The sequence below is a fragment of the Hemiscyllium ocellatum genome, chromosome 18 (genome assembly GCF_020745735.1).
Source record: "Hemiscyllium ocellatum isolate sHemOce1 chromosome 18, sHemOce1.pat.X.cur, whole genome shotgun sequence".
In the NCBI taxonomy this organism is placed as follows: domain Eukaryota; kingdom Metazoa; phylum Chordata; class Chondrichthyes; order Orectolobiformes; family Hemiscylliidae; genus Hemiscyllium; species Hemiscyllium ocellatum.
This window is the reverse complement of record NC_083418.1, coordinates 39,909,280-39,933,874: the sequence shown is the minus strand read 5'-3', so window position 1 is coordinate 39,933,874 and position 24,595 is coordinate 39,909,280. Positions and strand designations below refer to the sequence as shown.

Genomic DNA, 24,595 nt, shown 5'->3' with positions numbered 1-24,595 from the left:
CCTTCAGCAAGTGCTGGGTCATTATTTGTGTTGCTATTTCAGCTGGGACATCAAATATCATTAATAAGAATAATCTGTTTTCAATTGTTGGTCTGGTTGTATTGCATTCTTGAGCTGAAAAATGTGTTGCTGGAAAAGCGCAGCAGGTCAGGCAGCATCCAAGGAACAGGAAATTCTACATTTCGGGCATAAGCCCTTCTTCAGGAATGAGGAAGGTGTGCCAAGAAGGCTAAGATAAAAGGTAGGGAGGAGGGACTTGGGGGAGGGGCGTTGGGAATGCGATAGGTGGAAGGAGGTTAAGATGAGGATGATAGGCTGGAGAGAGGGTGGGGGCAGAGAGGTTGGGAAGAACATTGCAAGTCAAGAAGGCGGTGCTGAGTCCGAGGGTTGGGACCAAGATAAGGATGGGGGGAGGGGAAATGAGGAAGGTGGAGAAATCTGCATTCATCCCTTGTGGTTGGAGGGTTCCAAGGTGGAAGATGAGGCGCTCTTCCTCCAGGCGTCATGTTGCCATGGTCTGGCGATGGAGGAGTCCAAGGACCTGCACGTCCTTGGCGGAGTGGGAGGGGGAATTAAAGTGTTCAGCCACAGGGCGGTTGGGTTGGTTGGTCCGGGTGTCCTAGAGGTGTTCTGTGAAACATTCCACAAGTAGGCAGCCTGTCTCCCCAATGTAGAGGAGGCCACATCGGGTGCAGACCTCTGCGCTTTTCCAGCAGCACATTTTTCAGCTCTGATCTCCAGCATCTGCAGTCCTCACTTTCTCCTAGTTGTATTGAATTCTTACAAATATCTGGAAGTCTTTGGCTTTGGTGAATGATCGCTGACCTGAAAAGTTAACTCTGTTTCCCTTGCTGCAGATGCTGCCTAACTGCTGAATATTATGTTCTAAGTCATTGCTGCCTTTAACCATGCATTTCTGGAACCCTAATGTGTGATTCACTTAAATATGATATCTGCATGGCAGAGCTTTAGGAGCCTTAGGTCAAAGTGACAATGAAAATCAGTCAAGGCATACAGAAAACAGATGGCCAAAGCATGTAGGAAACTAAGAGATGCAAAGAGTCTGGCTGGTCATTTCTTTGGATTGTGAGAATAATGGAATTTCAAGTCAAGAAGTTAGAAAAAGTGATAATCTGTTCACCTAAAATAAACAATGTTGAGATGTCCCAGGAGAAACCCCTCTGAGATAAGTTTGTTTCACTGTTATTTCCATTAATTTAAGAGAGCTGACGTTTGCATGACATTGTGTTTAATCTAACAATAATCATAATTTGTGCTCTTCAAATCTGACCGATTCTCTATCTAGCTATTCAGCTTAAAAGCTGCAAATTGGATCTCGTGATTTGATTTAATAAATTTAAAAATGAAGTAACATGACATTATTAGCTCAAATTTCTGACTGGCTAAATTTTGTTCTTCAAATTTAATTGAAACCTGTTGTGAAAATACATTAGACACATTAATAATTGTAAAGCTTTCAATTAGCTGTTCCTGTGCTTAGCTATGTGTTTTTCTTGCATATCTGGCAATTTCTAATATTTCCAGTAACTAGTAAGAAAGTGACGATTGAAAATAAATGGTGGATTATCTTTGAAATATATTTAGTCAACCGTACAAGCTAATACGCAGGCATAGTAGAATTATTAGGGTTTGGTAGCTTTCTTTTATGATTCAGAATCAATCTTCTGATTCCATTTTATATTGAATATTTCCTTTTGAATTCATGAAGATTTCTAATGATTTCTACTACGTTCAGTTAATGCTTTTGCAGAATATTGTTTTGCGCAAAATAGAATTGAATGAGCTTGGAAAGACTGTGCTCTGTGCTCTAGGCACCTGCTGTCACATTTCTGCTGTCGTTAGCAGATAATTAATGGTGATGGTAAGACAGATCCCACAGGGTATGTTTAGATTAAGAGTGGATGCCATTTTGACACAGGCTGCCGTAAGCACTGCAGCATAGAGAGCCAGTGATCATCCTCTTTGGATTTCTTCCTTCCCACATATGCACGGCCTAAGAGATGCCTTGCACTGTCCTTGGAGAGTGATGTTTCATAAACAGAGGTTATAATCATGGACTGATTAATAACCGAATCTGCCACAGTGAACACCATAACTTCATTAAACACAGTTATTTCAGACTTCAGCTTTGCTGGCGTCTTCTGGTGCTTAATTTTGTGTTGATTGACATAGAAATCTACTCTTGTGTAAATACCTGAAAGGAAAAATAAGTAAACAAGGTCATTGTGAATTGGCTGTAATTATACCAGGCAACTGCCAATCTCTGTAGAGAAGACTAAAGCCTCACCAGTGCTTTAGCATGTATATTCTAAACTGGGAATTCACAAGCTTCAGTCAGTTAGCGAAGTAATTAATTATTTGAGCAACTATTTTGTTAACTTCATAGAAATATTTCTAATAGGTTGATTTGCAACTTTAATGTAGGCTTAGTTTAAAATAGCCAGTCAAATTCACTGGTCTCAGATATTATTCAATTCAAATTACATTGCAGATACACACATACAGATCCCTTGCATTTATATAGCACCTTTAATGTAGTAAAGTGTCGCAAGCCCCCTGAATGAGGTTAATCTGTCAAAATCTTTCATCAGGGCAAAGAAGAAGAGACAATCAAAAGTTTGGTCAAAGAGGTAACATTTAAGGATGGAAGGTAGAAATATGGCGAGGGGCAGGAAAAGAATTTAGACGTTAGGACCAAATCAGTCAAATGCACTGCTACTAATGATATGACAAACAAAGGAGAGGGTGCACAGAGACTTAAATAGAAGGAAGATGCAGCTCTCGGATAGTTTTAGAGCTGGAAGAGGATACAGAAATAGGGAAGCCAGGGCTGGGGCAGGTGAAATTTAAACACAAGAATGACAATTTTAAAATTGAGGCATTCAGGGACTGGGAGTCAATGTAGGTCAACAAGCACTGGGATGGGTAAACACGACTTTGTGAGTCAGGGTAGGGAAGTAGAATGTTAAATGAGGTGATCTTTATGGAGGTCAAATTCAGGAACCCAACTAAGAGAGCATAATCAGAGATAAGGATTCTAGTTATAGAGAAGCTGAGGCAAGAGAGGAGATTTGTGTTATTATGAAGATGGCAATAGGCAGTCTTAATGATGTAGAGACTTGAGGTCAGGAGCAATAGCTCAGCTCAGAAATACATTAGGATGAGAGATCTTAAACTACTTATGGAGACACATGCAAGAGCAAACCAGAGCACACTAAATAGCGATGCACAGTTACATGCAGACACACTTGCAGAAGTGATCATGGGCATAAATCCAAATATACATCCAGATATTAATATACATGTACAGCAACACCAGATGTGCAGACATTGGCAAATGCATGCCTATTCACATAACTTGAATATCTGGATATATTCTTATTACAGTTATAAACATGCACCTCGACAAAAACATTTGCATGCATACATAAGTAAATTGGCACATTTGATGATGCAGGCTTAAATGCACAAACTGTCCAAGTCACAAACATCTTATAGAGGTAGAGTATAGTATTATATGTTTTCAGGCCTTAGTAATATTCAAATATAATTGAAGATATGTCTTTAACATTATTGTTTTTCATATTATACGTATCAATCCACACTATTGGAAGTAGCTTAACCTTCAAGTGCTGTCTTATTTTATATATGGAGTAAATGATTTGCAGCATTTGAACACTGATCCCATTACATAGTGTAACTAGGTAGATTGGAATTGTTTTTTTAAAACCATTACAGGTTGTTGTGCTATAACACATGTTTCATTAAAGCAAATTTGCTGTAACATGATTGACAAATTGAGATGCTGTTTCTAAAGTGCAAACTATTAAAATGTGTATTGGCTGTAATGCAATTACATCGCCAACACTTTAAGCGCTCTTTCTAATGTGCAATCTTTCTATTAGAGAGAGTTGCGTAAATATGCAACCATCGCATTAAAGAAGAACTACCTGTATTTATCATGTGCATCTGGCTTATTATTAGTTTGATTACATCTAGAAATTCTTAGGTATTTCATGAAAAGGAACTAATTAACATAATTCATCAAATTAAATTGTTTCTTGCGAAAAAAGACATTGCTCATATAGGTTTTCAGACAGTTACTTGTACTGCACTTTTTTGGTAAATGGGAAGAGGACAAATAAAATTCAGGACAGGTTAAAACTCAGACATCACATCATGTCAAAGTATTTGTGGAGAATAATATTAGATACCTGCGGTATATTGAGTAATACATTGTAGACTGTACATAATTAACTAAGAAAGGTTAATGATCTTGTGACAGTTAAATTCTTCCCAGTAAGTACAATCATTCACTTGCTCTACAAATAATTAACTAATTTTTCTTTTATTTGTCATTCTGGTATGTTGGTCAACTGGTTTGTTGAAAGCTTAATCCTAGCCTCTGGAAACAATTATGCTGGAATAGGATGAAAAGTCACACAACCGCCATCAATTGTCTGAGATTTGCCTTTTTTAAATAAGGAGGAGATGGATACTGAAATGCATTCTTGTCAAATTCTGAATATAGTTCTTCAATTATAGAGAACATAAATGTCTTAGTGAAATTGGATTGGGAGATTGTGTTAAATGGGTATTGTCAGTTTGCTTTCTAAAACCTTAGCTAGATTTTCCTATGATTCATTTTCTTTCTCAATTTTAATCAAAAGTAGGTTGCTTACATCTTAAAATGCAACTTTGAATTCTGGGCCCAAATACAATGGTCTGAGTCTTCTTGCTTGACAGTGACTCATTTTCCTCGGGGTTGGGTCACTTTTCTGACAGCAGGACCTCAGCAACTGTGAGGAGAAGGTGGTGCTGGAGTGGCAGAAGAGAAAGCAAGGGACCACTACCTTTGCCCTTACTTCGGGTGTTTTCATGGAGCAGAGGTAAAAGAAGCAGACAGACTAAAAAAATCTTCTGAGAATCTAAATTCGCTTCTCAGCTTTTGCATGTAGCACCTAGTTGGGATTGCCAGCAAGTAGTCTAAAATGTAACATAAAAGGTTAGTGAATATTACGCTAAAAGCCAGTTTCAAAAAAAAGGAGGAAGCTTGCAGGGAGGTGCAGAACAGAGGGATTTGGATTTGGGAATTTTCATGCATGAATCACTAAAACCTAGTATCCAAGGTCAGCAGGTAATAGGGAAGGCAAATAGAGGATGGCCTTTATTTAAAGAGGAATGGGGAATAAACGTAGGGATGTCTTGTGTATGATTTTACGATGCAAAGCACTCCTCAAACTACAGCAGGAATATTGTGAACAGTTTTGTGTCTCTTATCCAAAGAAAGATACACTGGCATTAGTGGCAGTCCAGAGAAGGTTCACTCGCTTGATATCAGGTATGGAGGGGACTGTCTTATGAGGAGAGATTGAGTGAGTTGGGCCAGCACTCATTGGAATTTAGAAGAATGAGAGGCGCCCTTATTGAAACATAAAATATTCTTATAGAACTTGACAGGGCAGATGTGGAAAAGTTTTTTTCGCTTTGTGAGAGAGTCTAGGAGGGAGGGACAATCTCAGCATAAGGGGTTGCATATTTCAGACAAAGATGAGGAAGAATTTCTTCTCTCAGTGGGTAATATCTGTGGGATTTTTTTTACTCTAACGCACTGCAAAAGCTGAAAAGTGAAGTATATGCAAGGCTAAGATAGAGTTTTAGGCAAAAGTGATAACTGCAGATGCTGGAAACCAGAGTTCAGATCAGAGTGGTGCTGGAAAAGCACAGCAGGTCAGGCAGCATCATGCTCCTGCTCCTCGGATGCTGCCTGACCTGCTATGCTTTTCTAGCACCACTCTGATCTAAACTGAGATTTTTAATCAGTAAGGAATCACGGGTCACAGGGAAAAGGTAGGAAAGTGGAGATAAGGATTATCAGACTAGCCATGATCTTAATGAATGGCAAAGCAGACTTGATGGGCTGAATGGCCTGATTATGCTTATTTGACTTGGTCTTAGTGCATCATTAGTGATGTCAGATCACATATATCAGGAGCCTGGGGGAAGAAGGCTCCAATATAGCCCTGCTAGGATTCTGGGTAATCTAAGATGGAGGACGGGAACAATTTCTGGCTGTAACAGCTGCTCCTTTTTTGAGGTATTTTAGGTGCTGGAGGTGATTTCATCGAAATCCAGGAGCAGTAATTACTGTTTTATATTGTTTATACTATTGCATTGTTTTGGAACTTTGGGAAAAAGAAGTCAAAAAAACAGCAGTTTTAAAAGGAAGAAGGACAGACAAATGAAGCACATGGTGAGGGCTGTGCATGAGAGAGAGAGAGAAAGAAACTGAGACCACCTGCACAGTTACTGCCTTTGCTGTTTGAATTCATGTATCACTGGACATTGGAGTCCGTCTGGGAAAATGAATAAACAGTGAAATTCACAAGTGATCTTGGAGGATCTGTTTGGGCAAAGTTCACAGCACAGGAACAGATAAGCAAATAGTTTTAAGTTTGGCCCACAGAAAGTCTGCATGAGTGAATAGAATGGGTTCTTTCTTGATTATATGTTTTTTGAGATATGTCTCTTGACTAAACTTAAAATATAAGCCATAACTATTAATTTAACCTGGGGCAGTGTTTTGTAGAGGAATAAGATAGTGTTATTTTTTGGGTCTGTAGATTCTGAAGGAGCAAAAATGGCCCTTAGTAGAGTGATATGTGCTTCTTGTCAGATGTGGGAATTTAAAGAGAGTCTAAGGGTTACTGTGGATTATATCTACAATAAATGCTGTTGGTTGCGAATCACATCAGATTGAATGAATCGGTTGGAGAGACGGTTAGAAGCAGTGAGGAATTTGCAACAGCAACAGTATGTGTTGAATGGTAGTTAGAGGAAGGGGGGGAAGTTTCAGATACAGTTACGTAGGTGGGTTAACTCCAGGAAAGGTAAGAGAGGTAGGTAGCTAGTGCAGGGGTCTTCTGTGGCTATACCCATTTCAAGCAAGTGTGCTGTTTTGGAAAATGTAGGGGATGATGGATTCTCAGGGGAACATAACATGAACAGCCAAATTTCTGGTATTGAGACTGCCTCTAATGCAAAGAGGGATACGTCGGGTTCCAAGAGATCAATTGTGTTAGAGGATTCTGTAGTCCGAGGTACAGACAGACATATCTGTGGCCAGCAGCGAAAAATCAGAATGGGTGTTGCTTCCCTGGTGCCAGGATCAAGGATGTCTCAGAGAGGGTGCAGATGGGACATATGCAGGGAGATAGCGAGGAAAGAGATCAATCTGAGACTGGTATAGTTGAGAAAAGAAGTGACTCAACAGTCAGGGCAGACAGGGACAAGGTAGGACTCATAAATTAAACTACATTTATTTCAATGCAAGGGGCCTAACAGGGAAGGCAGATGAACTCAGGGCAAGGTTACGAACAATCGACTGGAATATCATAGCAATTACAGAAATATGGCTCAAGGATGGGCAGGACTGGCAGGTTAATGTTCCAGGATAGAAAGGGAGGCAAGTTGGGAGGGGGAGTGGTGTTTTTGATAAGGTTTAGCATTACAGCTGTGCTGAGGGAGGATATTCCTGGAAATACATCCAGGGAAGTTATTTGGTTGTACCTGAGAAATAAGAAAATGATGATCACCTTATTGGAATTGTATTACAGTCCCCCTAATAGTCAGAGGGAAATTGAGAAACAAACTTGTAAGGAGATCTCAGCTATCTGTAAGAATAACAGGGTGGTTATGGAAGGGATTTTAACTTTCCAAACATAGACTGGGACTGCCATAGTGTTAAGAGTTTAGATGGAGAGGAATTTGTTAAGTGTGTACAAGAAAATTTTCTGATTCAGTATATGGATGTACCTACGAAAGAAGGTGCAAAACTTGACCTACTCTTGGGAAATAAAGCAGGGCAGGTGACTGAGGTGTCAGTGGGGGAGAACTTTGGGGCCAGCAAACGTAATTCTATTAGATTTAAAATAGTGATGGGAAAGGATAGACCGGATCTAAAAGTTTAAGTTCTAAATTGGAGAAAGGCCAATTTTGACAGTATTAGGCAAGAAATTTCAAAAGCTGATTGGGGGCAGATGTTAGCAGGTAAAGGGACGGCTGGAAAATGGGAAGCCTTCAGAAATGAGATAACAAGAGTCCAGAGAAAGTATAATCCTGTTAGGGTGAAAGGAAAGGCTGGTGGGTATAGGGAATGCTGGATGACTAATGAAATTGTGGGTTTGGTTAAGAAAATGAAGGAAGCATATGTCAGGTATAGACAGGATAGATCAAGTGAATCCTTAGAAGAGTATAAAGGCAATAGGAGTATACTTAAGAGGGAAATCAGGAGGGCAAAATAGGGACATAAGATAGCTTTGGCAAATAGAATTAAGTAGAATCCAAAGGGTTTTTACAAATACATTAAGGACAAAAGCGTAACTCGGGAGAGAATATGGCCACTCAAAGACCAACAAGGTGGCTTTCATGTGGAGCCGCAGAAAATGGGGGAGATACTAAATGAGAATTTACATCAGTATTTACTGTGGAAAAGGATACGGAAGATGTAGAATGTAGGGAAATAAATAGTGACAACTTGCTAAATGTCCAAATTACAGAGGAGGAAGTGCTGGATGTCTTGAAACACATAAAAGTGGATAAATCCCCAGGCCCTGATCAGGTGTACCCGAGAACTCTGTGGGAAGCTAGAGAACACAACATTCAAAGCACTATTTGTACCATCGATAGTCACAGGTGAGGTGTCAGAAGACTGGAGGTTGGCGAACATGGTGCCACTGTTTAAGAAGGGTGGTAAGGACAAGCCAGGGAACTATAGACCAGTGAGCCTGACCTTGGTGGTGGCCAAGTTGTTGGAGGGAATCCTGAGGGACAGGATGTACATGTATTTGGAAAGGGAAGGACTGATTAGGGATAGTCAACATGGCTTTGTGCATGGGAAATCATGTCTCACAAACTTGATTGAGTTTTTTGAGAAGGTAACAAAGAGGATTGGTGAGGGCAAAGCGGTAGATGTGATCTGTATGAACTTCAGAAAGGCTTTCGACAAGGTTCCCCATGGGTGACTGATTAGCAAGGTTAGATCTCACGGCATACAGGGAGAACTAGCCATTTGGATACAGAACTGGCTCAAAGATAGAAGTCAGAGGGTGGTGGTGGAGGGTTGTTTTTCAGACTGGAGACCTGTGACCAGTGGAGTGCCACAAGGATCGGTGCTGGGTCCTCTACTTTTTGTCATTTACATAATTGATTTGGATGCGAGCATAAGAGGTACAGTTAGTAAGTTTGTAGATGACATCAAAATTGGAGGTGTAGTGGACAGCAATGAAGATTACCTCAGATTACAACAGGATCTTGACCAGATGGGCCAATGGGCTGAGAAGAGGCAGATGGAGTTTAATTCAGATAAATGTGAAATGCTGCATTTTGGGAAAGCAAATCTTAGCGGGACTTGTACACTGAATGGTAAGGTCCTAGGGAGTGTTGCTGAACAAAGAGACCTTGGAGTGCAGGTTTATAGCTGCTTTAAAGTGGAGTCGCAGGTAGATAGGATAGTGAAGAAGGCGTTTGGTATGCTTTCCTTTATTGGTCAGAGTTTTGAGTACAGGAGTTGGGAGGTCATGTTGTGGCTGTACAGAACATTGGTTAGGCCACTGTTGGAATATTGCATGTAATTCTGGTCTCCTTCCTATCGGAAAGATGTTGTGAAACTTGAAAGGGTTCGGAAAAGATTTATAAGGATGTTGCCAGGGTTGGAGGATCTGAGCTACAGGGAGAGGCTGAACAGGCTGGGGCTGTTTTTCCTGGAGCGTTAGAGGCTGAAGGAGGACCTTATAAAGGTTTACAAAATTATGAGGGGCATGGATAGGGTAACTGGACAAAGTCTTTTCCCTGAGGTGGGGGAATCCAGAACTGGAGGGCATAGGTTTCGGGTGAGAGGGGAAAGATATAAAAGAGACCTAAGGGGCAACTTTTTCCACTCAGAGGGTGGTATGTGTATGGAATGAGTTGCCAGAGGAAGTGGTGGAGGCTGGTACAATTGCAACATTTAAAAGGCATTTGGATGGGTATATGAATAGGAAGGGTTTGGAGGGATGTGGACTGGGTGCTGGCAGGTGGGACTAGATTGGGTTGGGATGTCTGGTCGGCATGGACAGGTTGGACTGAAGGGTTTGTTTCCATGCTGTACATTGCTGTCTTGAATACTCCAGCAAAGGAAAATCCTTTAACAGTCCCAGATCTGAGTTTTTGGTGTCACAAGTTTTCCCTTGACCTAGAGTATCAACAAATCCCTGTCTAAATGTACCATCATTCTTGGTGAATACCAATATGAAATACTCATTAATGACCTTACGCATGTCCTCTGGCTTCACACATAAATTCCCTCCTTTGTCTTTGAATAGACCTACATTTTCCCTAGCTATCCATATGCTCCTATTATACATCTAAAATGCCTTGGGATTCTCCTTATCCCTACTTGCCTATGACAGTCATGGCCATTTCTAGCCTTCCTTATTTCTTTTTTCAACTTTTCTGCTTTCTTTATACTCCTTGAGGGACTTAATTAATTTGTTTCCTAAACCTTACATCTGCTTCCTTTTTCTTTTTAGCTAAACTTAAAAGATCTTCCTCATTGACTAAGACTCCCAAATCTAGCCATCCTTATCTTTCATTCTCACAGGAACATGGTGGTCCTGAACTCTAATCAACTGGCTGTTTAAAGACTCCCACATGTCAAATGTGGATTTACCTTCAAACAGCTGCCCCCAGTCCAATGTTTCCAGTTTCTGTCTAATACTGTTGTAATTAGCCTTCCCCCAGTTTAGCATTTTCACATAAGGCCCAGTCTTATCCTTATCCATAACTACCTTAAGACTTACAGAATTATGGTCCATGTTCCCAAAATGCTCCCCCACTGAAACTTCGATCTCCTGGCCAGGCTCATTACCTAATACAAGATCTAACATAGCCGCTTCCCTAGTTGGACTATCTACCTATTGTTTCAAGAATCCTCTCTGGGTGCATTTAACAAATTAGGATCCATCTAATCACATCTTATCTTAAAGTTTCAGTTAAAATTTGACTCCAATATGTTCCAAAGAAGAGTTGTATTGGAATAAAAATGTTAACTCTGTTTCTCTCTCCACGGATGCCAGACTTGCTGAGTTTCTCCAGTACTCTGTTCGAAAATGAACATTTTCTGGGAAGTTCAGTCCAGTTCCTAGTAGGCATGGACCACAGAACAAATACATACAATTCAGAAAAAAACTGGCGTTCTCACAGTGAGAAGTCGCTTGTGAAAATGTCAGATTACATAAGCAAGGATTAGATTTGAGGCACATTGTTTAGGTTATAGTAAAGGTTCGTTCCTCTGTTTTTAACCATACTACACCCAGCCAAGGAAGTATTGGCAGTTTCAACTGGCAAATGATCCATTCCTAATGCTTGCATTCATTTACAAGCATATCAAAGAATGAAACAAAAGTCTATTAATCCAAGTAGATGTTGCAATTAACTCTCCTTGTGACTTCAGACATGGTTGGCAACTTACTCACTTTCTATCTGGGTGTTTAACTGATGGTTGTACACATGCAATGGAAAGCAGATACTTATAAAGGCATGGTTTAATCTAAACATAAAGTTAGCAGAATTGTAAAAGGCTTCAGCATTTTCCAACTGATCCAAACTTACGCAATTTCATCTCCAGCATTTGCATTGCCTTGCTTCTGACAAATTCACAAATTTCTCTACATTTTCCGAGATGTTTTTCTCTCACCTAACTCCCCAACCCCACATCTGTGGTTGTTGATGAACAAAGTCTGAAATTTGCTCATAGCCAGCATGAATTCCCACCTCCCCACTGTATAATGTTTCAACAACAGTTTTGTTTTCACAAATCCAACTTAATCAATCCCCAATAACATTTTGAATACAGGTGGCCCCTGCGATCCAAAAGTAGAGCGCACCCAAGAAACCTTTCATAAGCCAAAAATGGCATAAGATGAAAGTGCATGATTTATATGGGGGAAAATAATCGGCATTTTCCATAAAAGCAAAAATCCTCTTTGGATTCATGAAAGCAGGTATAAGTGTATGTCATTTGTAAAAGTGAAATTGTGTAAAGTGAACATTCAAACCTGTATATTTTCCCAATGTCTATCAAAGTGATATTGGAAAGACTTTTGTGGTTGTAGTTGCCACACTGTATGGATCTTAGTCTTGTTTATCCAAGAGTAAAGGAACTGGTTGATTAAATCTAAGTGGAACTAATTGGACTAAATCATCCAGTGTATCTTCAAATGATGGGATGACGAGTTACATTTTAAGTGCATCATAAAATTGCACAATGCATCTGCTGAGGGAGAACGAGACCTTGAAGAATATATTGTAATTGATTATTGAATTTCCAAAGCTGAAGTTATGCTCTCGCATTTTCTTATATTTAGATAACTTGTTACATTTGTTTCCAAATGCAGGAGATATGTTGGTTTTTCAAATGGATACAATTTCCTGAGAATTCAGTATCTGAGATTTCCCAGGGACTTGTTCTCTGCACAGGAATTATCCTTCATTTTCATAGACTTCCCCAGCAGCAATATTCCAACTTAAATTGCCTTGTGTATTCTCTTGTCTCAGTATAATATTAATCCTGAATTGGTGATCATTATTGCAGTTAGATCATACCACTTTTGGAGCAGCACAGTGGCTCAACGATTAACACTGCAGCCTCACAATGCTACAGACCCGGGTTGGATTCCAGCCTCGGGCAACTGTGTGTGTGGAATTTGCACATTCTCCCTGTGTCTGTGTGGGTTTCCTCCAGGTGCTCCAGTTTTCTCCCACAATCCAAAGATGTGCAAGTTAAGTGGATTGGCCATGCTAAATTGTCTGTAATGTTCAGTGCATTAGTCAGGGAAAATGTAGAGAAACAAGGGAATGGGTCAGGATGGGTTCCTCATCAGAGGGTCAGTGTGGACTTGCTAGGCTGAAGGGCCTGTTTCCACACTGTAGGGATTCTAAGTTTTAAGCTATTCCTCAAGGCATTACTCATGGAAAGTAATTGAGAAAAATACTGGTTTGGACTAGTTTTAGGTCGTTGTCTTTTGGTTTATCATGATAGTGGTTAAAAAAAAGGACGACTGATTTTCAAGTTCATCATCTGATTAATACCTGGAACTTCCACAGACTGGAATGATTTCAAAAGAAACAAACACTAACTTTGGAATGGCCAGAGCGATCACCTGAGTTAGCCAGCCTTTGTGAAATAAATGTAGAATGAAAAATATAATCTGAACTGAAGTTAACATTATCATCAAAAGTTACTGAAACAAAACCCACATCTTCTGATTTGATCTACATTTGTATGATAGGTTTCACATATAAGTCTGGAAGTTAGCTCACTGAGTTTGAAGGTTTGTTTTCAGACATTTCTTCACCATACAAGGTAACATCATCACTGGCAGTATGTCCCGCCTCTCTACTCATAAGTCTGGGTTTCTTAAGGTGGGTGATGTCATTGCCGGTTCTTTTTTTCTCTAGGGAAGGTAGATAGGTTATAAGTCGATGTGTTTATTGATTGAATTCTGGTTAGAATGCTATGCCTCTAAGAATTATCATGCATGTCTTTGTTTCGCCTGTCCTAGGATGTGTGTGTTGTTCCAGTGAAAGTGGTGTCCTTTGTCTGCATGTATGGAAACTAGTGATAGTGGGTCATGTCTTTTGGCGGCCAGTTGGTGTTCATGAAATGTCTGAAAACAAACCTTATAGCTAACTTACAGATTTATCATCGACCTGAGCTATAAATCTTGTCCAAAATTGCTAGGTTTCACACATGTATTGGAGATTTTTTAAAAGATCACCTGTTCTTATGAAGCTTGGAAACAATGAACTCAGACATTGGAATGCTCAAAGCAGCTGTGTTTTGAGGAGCAGTTTTTGTTAGAATTGGGAAGGTGGATTTAGGACAGGAACTAGCTGGATAAGGTGCTCTCTCTCTCTCTCAGCCTCTCCAAAGAAAAGGTGTCCCGTTTAAAAAGAAATACTGGAACACTGAGAATTCAAAGTACAAATGAATAATTTGCTATGACTGTGATACAAGATATCAATTAAACAATTGTGCTGTCAGGTTAAAAGCAAACATCTCTAGGTCACCATAATGACATAAGTTAAATATTTCACTCATCTTATTTAGAAAATGGATACACTTATTTTTCATCTTTGTACTTATGTGTATATGCTGGACATCACTTCCTTATTACTTTTCTTGAGGGATAGCAAATAATAAAATTGCTCTTTACTTCTCTCATAAAAACTTGGCTGCAATTTTCCCTTTTTGGGTCGAAGTATAGGGGGTAAGTGTATTAAATGTTAACTAACTCACCAAGCCCACTGTGAAGAAAACCTGACCAATTGCATGCTAATCAGGTTGTTAGCTGCTAACAGTGAGCTTATGTGATTAACTTGGCCTATCTCAGTCTTCGATGGGGATGTCTGGGCTCTGCAGAAGCTGTCAGACAATCAGAGGCCTGAAGCTATGGGTTCGAAAGACCCACCCCTCAGGGGGTCAGAGGGCGAGCAGATAGGTTTCTTCCCTTTGCTTCTTATAAGATGGGGATCGTGGGAAGAGTCATGGAGGGGGTCGGAGGCAAGAGAGGGGAGTGATTTTGAGGATTCACCTCTTTCCCCAATCCATGTCTTCAATGGGCAATTGCAGGCCCCTCCAATCCCCCAAAATGGCAAGCAAGTCTCCCAAGTTATGCACTTCAGAAACCAGCCACTCTTCTCTGGCTGGAAAGGCAAGAAATTGGGGAGGTGGTGAGTTCAAGCCCTGTGTTACCATAAAGTGAGCACTTAAGGGCTATAATTGGTGGCAGGTAAAAGAAGTCCCCAGTGAACTTTCTCACCCAGAACATAATTGGTAAAGTGGAAGGATGGGAGTGAATATCTATCCAGGAGCAACTTGCCCATTAACTTCCCGTCTCTCCACCTCTCACTCTCACTCTCCTTATCCTGGAAGGAAAAATGCTGGTCTTTGTAATTGGTTTCTTATTGTTTATGATGAAGTAGTTAGTAACATTTTAATTAGAGAGAGATACGGCTACATGCCGAAAATAACACCAATGTTTGTTGCAGCCAACTGAGAAAGTTGAAAAGGGAGGTTCCAATTCACCACTCCTCACCTGGTTGTAAAATAGTTGAAGTTTTCCAGGATTGTTTCCATAGACAAATCTTTTGTTAGTAAGATAAATTATTCTCTGAAAAGCAATATAAGAATCTGTGGGTCTGTGGTATTAAAGTGCTAAGATACCCTCATTTGATGTTCACTAATGGCTTCCATGGGATACGGACATATCACAAAAGATGGCATCTGGATGTACTTCTCACACATATTTCAAGCATATGCATCATATAATATTCTATTGTTTTTCATCAACTTAGTATTCTGATGATGCTGAAACACTTTCATTCAGAACATGTTAACAACTAACTTCCCAATACCACATTATTAGTAAGAACAATGCTCACATACAATCATAGCTCTGGGGATTGACATCTGTATCTATCGATGTTGGCATACTGCTCATAGATACACTCTAAATATCCCTTGATGTTTATCTCCTTTTGCAGAAGAAAAATCATGTCCATTAAACTGGGATGTGCCCAGAGCCTGACCTCATTTGAGGAGCAGGCCACTGAGTTGGCTGGGGACATGCCTGTGCAGAAAGGTATGTGGATATCTTATGGCCATCTAGTCAGAAAGCCTCCAAACTGATACTCCCAACTACACACCCAGTACAAACTTTTTAGTGAAACCTTGGGTAAGGATGGCAGCTCATAACGCTGACAAATTGCTACACTTTCCTACGCAGCTTCTGGATACTACTCCAAAGCAGGAACATCAAAAAAAAAGCCCTGACTCTCAGGCACTCCACTAGCAGCCCCTCGATTATATCTATGAGGAGGAACACTCTCAAGCCTCCAAGGATGAACCATCTAGGCTCTTTCCCACTGTCCAGCAACACAGAGAGTTCACCTCTAGACTGAGTACATTAATATGTCCCTTTATCATGAGCACTGCACTAACCTGGGCCCACAGCTCAATGAAGATATTTCTGAGGTTTCTGACACACTCCTGACTGCTGCACACCAGGGCTCCATTATAAATGATGAGCTGGTGGAGATGCAGAGACATGCAGGGGAACATTGTGTAGAGATACCATGCACTCACTGGAGCAAAGGGCATGGAAATCTGTCCAAATTCTGTCTGATATCATTTAGATTAGACTTACAGTGTGGAAACAGGCCCTTCGGCCCAACAAGTCCACACCGACCCGCCGAAGCGCAACCCACCCATACCCCTACATATACCCCTTACCTAACACTACAGGCAATTTAGCATGGCCAATTCACCTGATCCATTTCTCCAGAATGACTGAGCATCGCTCCCTCCATGGAACTGGGTGGCAGCTCTGTGGAATGCCATGTCCAATCAGTATGTTAGATTTTCACTGGAACCTTCACAACATCGCTCAAGACTTGAAACTATTTAGTGACTGGCTCATGATAGGAGGTCGAGGGACCATGTCCTCCTTTTGGAGCCCTATACTCTCAAGGGGTGAGGGAGGTGGCATTGCACAGATGCCAGCAGTGAAAAACAGGTATCCAGGAATTGACATCTCAGCACAGGTATCCTCCTTTTGGCACCCAGATACCCCTGCCAGCTCAGGACAAGAAGGTTACACCTTCACATCTCGTGCCAGAGCCCCTTTGGCCCTAAAACCCCAGGGTCATCTAAGATGAGGAGGAATTGTTCTGTCAAAGGGTAGAGAATCTGTGGCATTCTTAGCCAAAGAGGGTTATCGAGGCTTTAATGTATATTCAACGTGGAGACAGACAGATTTTTAATAAGTCAGGAGAATCAAAGGTTGTGGGGAAAAGCCAGGAAATTAGATTTGAGGATTATCAGATCAGCCATGATCTTATTGAATGGCAGAGATGGGCTGATGGGCAACTTCTGCATGACATCATTTGGTGTTTGCTAAGGCAGGCCCCAAAGTGGTCAGCAAGCTTCCTCAAGGTCAGCTGTGCTGCCAAGGTGGCACCAAGATGTAATAGTAGGAAAAGAAGAGTAAACAACTGTTGTGGTTCTGCTCGCCGAGCTGGAAGTTTTTGCTGCAAATGTTTCGTTCCCTGGCTAGGGAACATCATCAGTGCTGTTGGAGCCTCGTGTGAAGCGCTGCTTTGATGTTTCTTCCGGTATTTATATTGGTTTGTTCTTGCCGCTTCCGGGTGTCAGTTTCAGCTGCAGTGATTCGTATGTGGGGTCCAGGTCGATGTCTCTGTTGATGGATGTTCTTGCCGTTTCCGGGTGTCAGTTTCAGCTGTAGTGGTTTGTATATGGTGTCCAGGTCAATGTGTCTGTTGATGGAGTTTGGGGATGAATGCCATGCTTCTAGGAATTCTCTGGCTGTTCTCTGTCTGGCTTGTCCTATGATAGTGGTGTTTTCCCAGTCAAATTCATGTTGCTGGTTGTCTGAGTGTATGGCTACTAGAGATAGCTGGTTGTGTCGTTTTGTGGCTAGCTGATGTTCATGGATGCGGATTGTTAGCTGTCTTCCTGTTTGTCCTATATAGTGTTTTGTGCAGTCCTTGCATGGTATTTTGTAAACTACGTTAGTTTGGCTCATGCTGGGTATTGGGTCCTTTATTCTAGTGAGTTGTTGTCTGAGCGTGGATGTTGGCTTGTGTGATGTTATGAGTCCTAAGGGTCGCAGTAGTCTGGCTGTCAGTTCTGAGACGCTCCTGACGTATGGTAGAGTGGCTAGTCCTTTTGGTTGTGGCATGTCCTCGTTCCTCGGTCTATCTCTTAGGCATCTGGTGATAAAGTTGCGTGGGTATCCATTTTTGGCGAATACCTTGTATAGATGTTCCTCTTCCTCTTTTCGCAGTTCTGGTGTACTGCAGTGTGTTGTGGCCCTTTTGAATAGTGTCCTGATGCAGCTTCGTTTGTGTGTGTTGGGGTGGTTACTTTCATAGTTTAGGACTTGGTCTGTGTGTGTTGTTTTCCTGTGTACCCTTGTGGTGATTTCTCCGTTCGGTGTTCTCTGTACTATCACGTCTAGGAATGGGAGTTGGCTATCCTTTTCTACTTCTCTCGTGAATCGGATTCCTGTGAGTGTGGCGTTGATGATCCGGTGTGTTTTTTCTATTTCCGTGTTTTTGATGATTTTGAAGTGAACAGTGCCGTCACGCCGAATGATACCATGGTTTCTTCTTTGTCTATGTGTGTATTCCTGATGACGTCCAAGAATTCCTGTGTTGATTGTATGGAGTGTTTGGATCCGCTGACTAGGTGTTTCAGTTTTTGTTGTAGTTCTTTGTAGACACACATAGACAAAGAAGAAACCATGGTATCATTTGACGTGACGGCACTGTTCACTTCAATTGACAAAACCCTAGCCAGAGAAACAATAGCCAACCTACTGACATACATAACAGAACACAGGAGGCCGAACCTATCAACAAGGACGGCATACTTAAACTACTGGACCTGTGCCTCACCACACACTTTACATTCAACAATCAGATATACGAACAAATCAACGGAACACCCATGGGATCACCAATCTCGGGACTCATAGCAGAGGCAGTTATGCAAAGGTTAGAACATACAGCCATACCACAAATCCAACCCAAACTCTTGATCAGATATGTTGATAACACCTTTGTAATCATCAAAAACACAGATATAGAAAAAACACACCGGATCATCAACACCACACTCACAGGAATCCGATTCACACGAGAAGAGGAAAAGGATAGCCAACTCCCATTCCTAGACGTGTTAGTAGAGAGAACACCCAACGGAGAATTCACCACAAGGGTACACAGGAAACCAACACACACAGACCAAGTCTTAAACTATGAAAGTAACCACCCCAACACACACAAACGAAGCTGCATCAGGACACTATTCAAAAGGGCCACAACACACTGCAGTACACCAGAACTGCGAAAAGAGGAAGAGGAACATCTATACAAGGTATTCGCCAAAAACGGATACCCACGCAACTTTATCACCAGATGCCTAAGAGATAGACCGAGGAACGAGGACATGCCACAACCAAAAGGACTAGCCACTCTACCATACGTCAGGAGCGTCTCAGAACTGACAGCCAGACTACTGCGACCCTTAGGACTCATAACAGCACACAAGCCAACATCCACGCTCAGACAACAACTCACTAGAACAAAGGACCCAATACCCAGCATGAGCCAAACTAACATAGTTTACAAAATACCATGCAAGGACTGCACAAAACACTATATAGGACAAACAGGAAGACAGCTAACAATCCGCATCCATGAACATCAGCTAGCCACAAAACGACACGACCAGCTATCTCTAGTAGCCATACACTCAGACAACCAGCAACATGAATTTGACTGGGAAAACACCACTATCATAGGACAAGCCAGACAGAGAACAGCCAGAGAATTCCTAGAAGCATGGCATTCATCCCCAAACTCCATCAACAGACACATTGACCTGGACACCATATACAAACCACTACAGCTGAAACTGACACCCGGAAACGGCAAGAACATCCATCAACAGACACATCGACCTGGACCCCACATACAAATCACTGCAACTGAAACTGACACCCGGAAGCGGCAAGAACAAACCAATATAAATACCGGAAGAAACATCAAAGCAGCGCTTCACACGAGGCTCCAACAGCACTGATGATGTTCCCTAGCCAGGGAACGAAACGTTTGCAGCAAAAACTTCCAGCTCGGCGAGCAGAACCACAACAACGGATACCCGAGCTACAAATCTTCAATCAGATTTTAAAGATTAAACAACATTGATATCACTTTAAGCTCACAGGCATCAACCTTCTGTACATCATTATGCTTGACACAAATTCAGCAGTTTGTAATTGTGACATTTTGTACACTATTAATCCTTTGTCTCTTTAAAATCTGTTAAGGCTTCTGACCATTCATTTGTTTTTCTTGTAGACTACCTTGCGAGGTACTGACCATCATATACAATCCCATGCACTTCCTGTGGAGCAGTGCAAAACCTGTTGAGGCTATGAGTCTCTGTTGTTCTGTGAGAAGACTGTAACCTCTGGGAAGTGGGAAGACAACTTAATTGTTTGGGAATCAATCAACATGGATTAATCCCTCTGTTAATTTAAGTTAATTATATTAATATAATGTTAAGTTAATGGCCAGCTAAGTATCTTAATGTTTTAAAGGTATAAAGCAAGCATTCTCTTGAGGGCAGGAACATCTTTTCACTATGATTTGTTCATAATTCTGATTGTCTACATACACAAATGCGAAAGGGATTAGATTAGATTAGATTACTTACAGTGTGGAAACAGGCCCTTCGGCCCAAAAAGTCCACACCGACCCGCCACCCACCCATACCCCTACATACACCCCTTACCTAACACTACGGGCAATTTAGCATGGCTAATTCACCTGACCCGCACATCTTTGGATTGTGGGAGGAAACCGGAGCAAACCCACGCAGACACGGGGAGAACGTGCAAACTCCACACAGTCAATCGCCTGAGTCGGGAATTGAACCCGGGTCTCAGGCGCTGTGAGGCAGCAGTGCTAACCACTGTGCCACCGTGCCGCCCACCTTGTGGCATAGTTGCACTCTCCATACCTCTAGACTAGGAGGTCTGTGTATAAGTCCCACCAGCCACAGAAATATGTCACACAACATGTCTGAACAAGTTGATTAAAATATTTTATGTTAGTGTAAGGTAATTCTCCCTCAAATCTGCTATCAGGTTCTCTCGGGCTTGTCTGTCTCAATTCAGCACGGCCCTGGCCTCTTCAACATCCTTGTCAGCAACATTGACTCCTTCAACATTGCCATTTGACTCAACTTCTTCTTTCTCTCAGAAGATTGGTCCACCTCCCCCTCTTCTTAGTTACCACTCCCTTTGTGGAGGTGGGTTGTGGACAGTGCAGCAAACAATCGCTATTCTGGAGACTTCGACGTGTCAGAGAGATCTTCCTGACTGGTCCAGGATGAAGTACACCTTCAGAAGACCAACTGACTGCTCAGTGATGATTCTGGGTAATGATCCCTTGTACCTAAGATGGCCATAAATCTGATGGCCTGATAACTTGGCTCACTAATGAACTGGGCATCTGTGAAATCTTGAATGTACTTGTGAGCTGCTGACTAGAAGATGCCAAACACAGGGATCTGAGGTTTTAAAGGAGCTGGTGGTAAGGAAGCTCAATGTTGCTGTGACCTTCATCTCCTCAGGCACACCACTGTCTCTCAAGTAGTACAGCTGCCAATCTGCCTATAGAACGTAGCAGATATAGGTGATGGTGTTTCTGATCATATGGCAATATCTCCAGCTTTCACTCATCTTCAGGTACACACTTTCTCAGTACACTGCTTGATGGCAGTGAAGGCATTGGTACCCCACTTCATGTGCTGCTCATTCATCCATAGCCTCATGTTTCAGATTCTGTTGGCATTCCACTTACATCGCCACCTTCTTCACCTCAGCAGTACCAGCACAGCTGCTGGGTTAAGCTGGTCAAACCTCTGTGAAGTACTGAGCTATGAGGAAGTATCTGGAATGAAATGGTTATTTTCTATTTGAGATCTTGAAATAGTTAAACTACCCTTTGGGCCCTTATGTATTGCTCATGTATTGCCCTACAGCCACATTTATATGATGAGGTCCATTTGGAATGATCCATGACTATTTTCCTCTTCTTGTTTTTGCCAAGTGCAAAATCTTGCTAGCCTAATTTTTTCCATACAAGAAACAATTAGCTCAATCTGCCTCTTGGTTTCCTTTATCTTATCCCCTGATGTTCAGCCCTATAACACTGGAATCTACAGCCTGCATAACAGTTTTATCACCATGTCCTTAACTTTCAGATACATGGGTTGATGAATGCTGCTGCGTGGCTGCGCAAGGTATAACCAATAGTCATAGGTGCTCTTCATCTCAGATCTAAATAAACTATCGAACATGGTTGAGATATTGGTGTTAGGAGTTGATAGAGCATATTGCCCCATCACTGTGACTCTCCCTCTGTATCCCAATTTTCACACTCCGTTTCTCACAATCCTTCCAATAGCCCTGACAACCATGTCTTATGAGTTCCATTCTCTAATGATTCTTTCAACCGAATGCACTTTTATCTGAACATTTTGAGTTGAGTTCCCTTTTGAGTTGTGCTCTGTTTGCTGGAGACAGTCAGTGTGCCTGTCTCACTTGAGCAGATTTGTTGACCAAATCAGGCTTCACCCCTAGTTCTGTAAATATTTGTGCAAATAAACACCTTGATTTTAATGTAGCCAAGTTACTGAAGAATTTTGCACGCAACAGAGCTTGAAGAAAGAAATATACCCCACCAAGTACGCATATTGTCTAGTTAGCTCTGTGAACACTTGTGTTTCCTATTTTGTCTTGACCAGATTGCACCAGTGAATATAACACAACAAGCTAAGGTGATCATTAGGTGTATGTGCTGTACAGAAGGACTGCAACCATCAAAGTCAGGGAAACCAACCTGCCTGAAAGGTTCAGAGAATGTAATACCAAATGTTTAACCCACTTTTGAGAAACTGAACTTTGCCTTTCCCTCAATTTAGTTCCCTGCTACCTGTCCTTCTGAAACCTCTGGGTGGATCCAGACGTGTCTGATCATTGACTTTAGTTGTTCTTCGTTCTCTTTTACTTGTTCCTTTCATTTTCCTCACTCTTTCAGGATAACATACAATTTTAAGAATGGAAGTCAACCTGATCCATGGCCCCAAATTTGATCATTAGTTCCCCATATTTTTGAGTTTGCAAGCAAGTAACATTCATGAAGTGATGTAGCTTCCTTGCTTAAAGTCTGCATCACTGCACTAACTGATTATTGAGGGGTTTGTTCTCATATAATGAAAATAGCAAAACCACTAACACAAAAGCTAGGAGCTGGAGTAGGCAATTCAGCCTCTCAGGCCTGCTCCACCATTTGATATGATCATGGCTGATCTCATCTTGGCCTCAACTCCACTTTCCTGCCTGTTCTCCATAACCCTTCAATCCATTTCTAATGAATCTGTTAATCTCCTCCTCAAATGTACTCAATGTCCCAGCACACACTGTACTCTGGCGTACTAAATTCCTCAGATTCACAACCATTTCAAAGAAGTAATTTCTCTTCATCTCTGTCCTGATAACAATTTCAGTTATATAACACTGATTAATCTAGCTTCTCTTTGGGTGTGTGAATAATTCTAGCATACCTGGTATGATAGTGTTCACTAATAAGAATTATTTTGTGTGAGGTCACAATGAAGGACTCTCCTTCCTTAGCTTTTCCTTCACTTTGAGGTGTGATGACTCTCTAATTAAACCACCACCAGTCATCTCTCTCTAATGATAGAGCAGCCCTATGGTAAAGTAGGACTAAAGTGATTTTACCTTTCTATTTTATATATGAATCCAGCTGTTAGACATGCTATTCCTCCCTCCTTGCCCTCCTTACCTGATCAGGGTTTTTTTATATATGTAATTCTGTGTGATTGTTACACTGTTCCCTACAGAAACACTAAACTTGAACAATACCAATATCTTTGTTAGGCCATCAATGTTCTTCAAAGCGGATTCACAGTGTGTGCTAAGATTCCATATTCAGATTTCATTTGTTAATCAGCATTCAGGCATAGGCGCCAGTGCTCCACACAGGAATAATGAAACAATACAGTAAAGCAGGAGAACAATTAGCTCTATTGTCAATGAGCATTTAATCTGATAATGATTTAAATTATGTTTAACAAATTTCCTCAGATTTTGATATGAGGTCTCAGGAAATTCTACTTTCACAAATTTCTTCTGCCTCTCTGCTGTTCCTTGACTAGCTTTATTTCCTTTTTCACATTAGCATTTTATTATCCATTAATTTATCACTTTTGGGTTGCTTTGGGCCAATGTCTCATCCATCAATTATGAATGGGAGGAATTTCTGTCTCTTGATTCTTGCTTCAATAGTTATGGTTCTGTTTATCATATGAACAAAGGTCAAAATATCAGGAAATTAAGAGTAGGCCTGATTCTCACACACAATTCTCAACGTATATTTGTTTCTGGTAAAGTACTTTTTCCTGAGAATTCTGTCATGCACATGAGCCTTATTAAGATGTACCAAATAATTTTAAGATATTTAAACTGAATGAAGGTGTACATGCTTGCTTCAAACTCTTGGGAATAATGCTGTTTGAGTCTAATGAAAACTTCCTGTGTAATAGATGTCTTAAGGGGTAGATTTCTACTTTTTAAAAAAATTCTATTGTTTACAGTATATTTTTAGCATTGAGTGTTTCATTAAGATTTTTTGTCAATTTAATTAAAATAATAAGAAATTTGTTTATATTTCATTGTTTATTTTGCTACAACTGTAAATTAGGTCCAATGCCAAACTAATAAAAGCCTATTGTCTGCTAAACCATTAATATTTAGAAAACATTACATTTTAAATAGATGGCTACAGCACAGATAAAGCCCATTTTGCCTATAGGGTTGAATCTTATGGATTTTTGTTTAAGTCTCAGTTTCATCAT

General features: G+C 41.0%; 1 protein-coding gene across 2 annotated transcripts in view; it reads right to left on the bottom strand.

Annotated features, from left to right (window-relative positions):
* Positions 1-1,446: 1,446 nt before the first annotated feature.
* The window catches only part of syt19 (synaptotagmin XIX), a 78,038-nt gene continuing 54,889 nt past the window's right edge, over positions 1,447-24,595 (bottom strand). For both annotated transcript variants that reach the window (XM_060838483.1, XM_060838482.1), the window contains exon 7: positions 1,447-2,215. In XM_060838483.1, the coding sequence (XP_060694466.1) occupies positions 1,908-2,215 (308 nt within the window). In that variant the 3' untranslated portion in view covers positions 1,447-1,907. The remainder of the gene's footprint in view (positions 2,216-24,595) is intronic.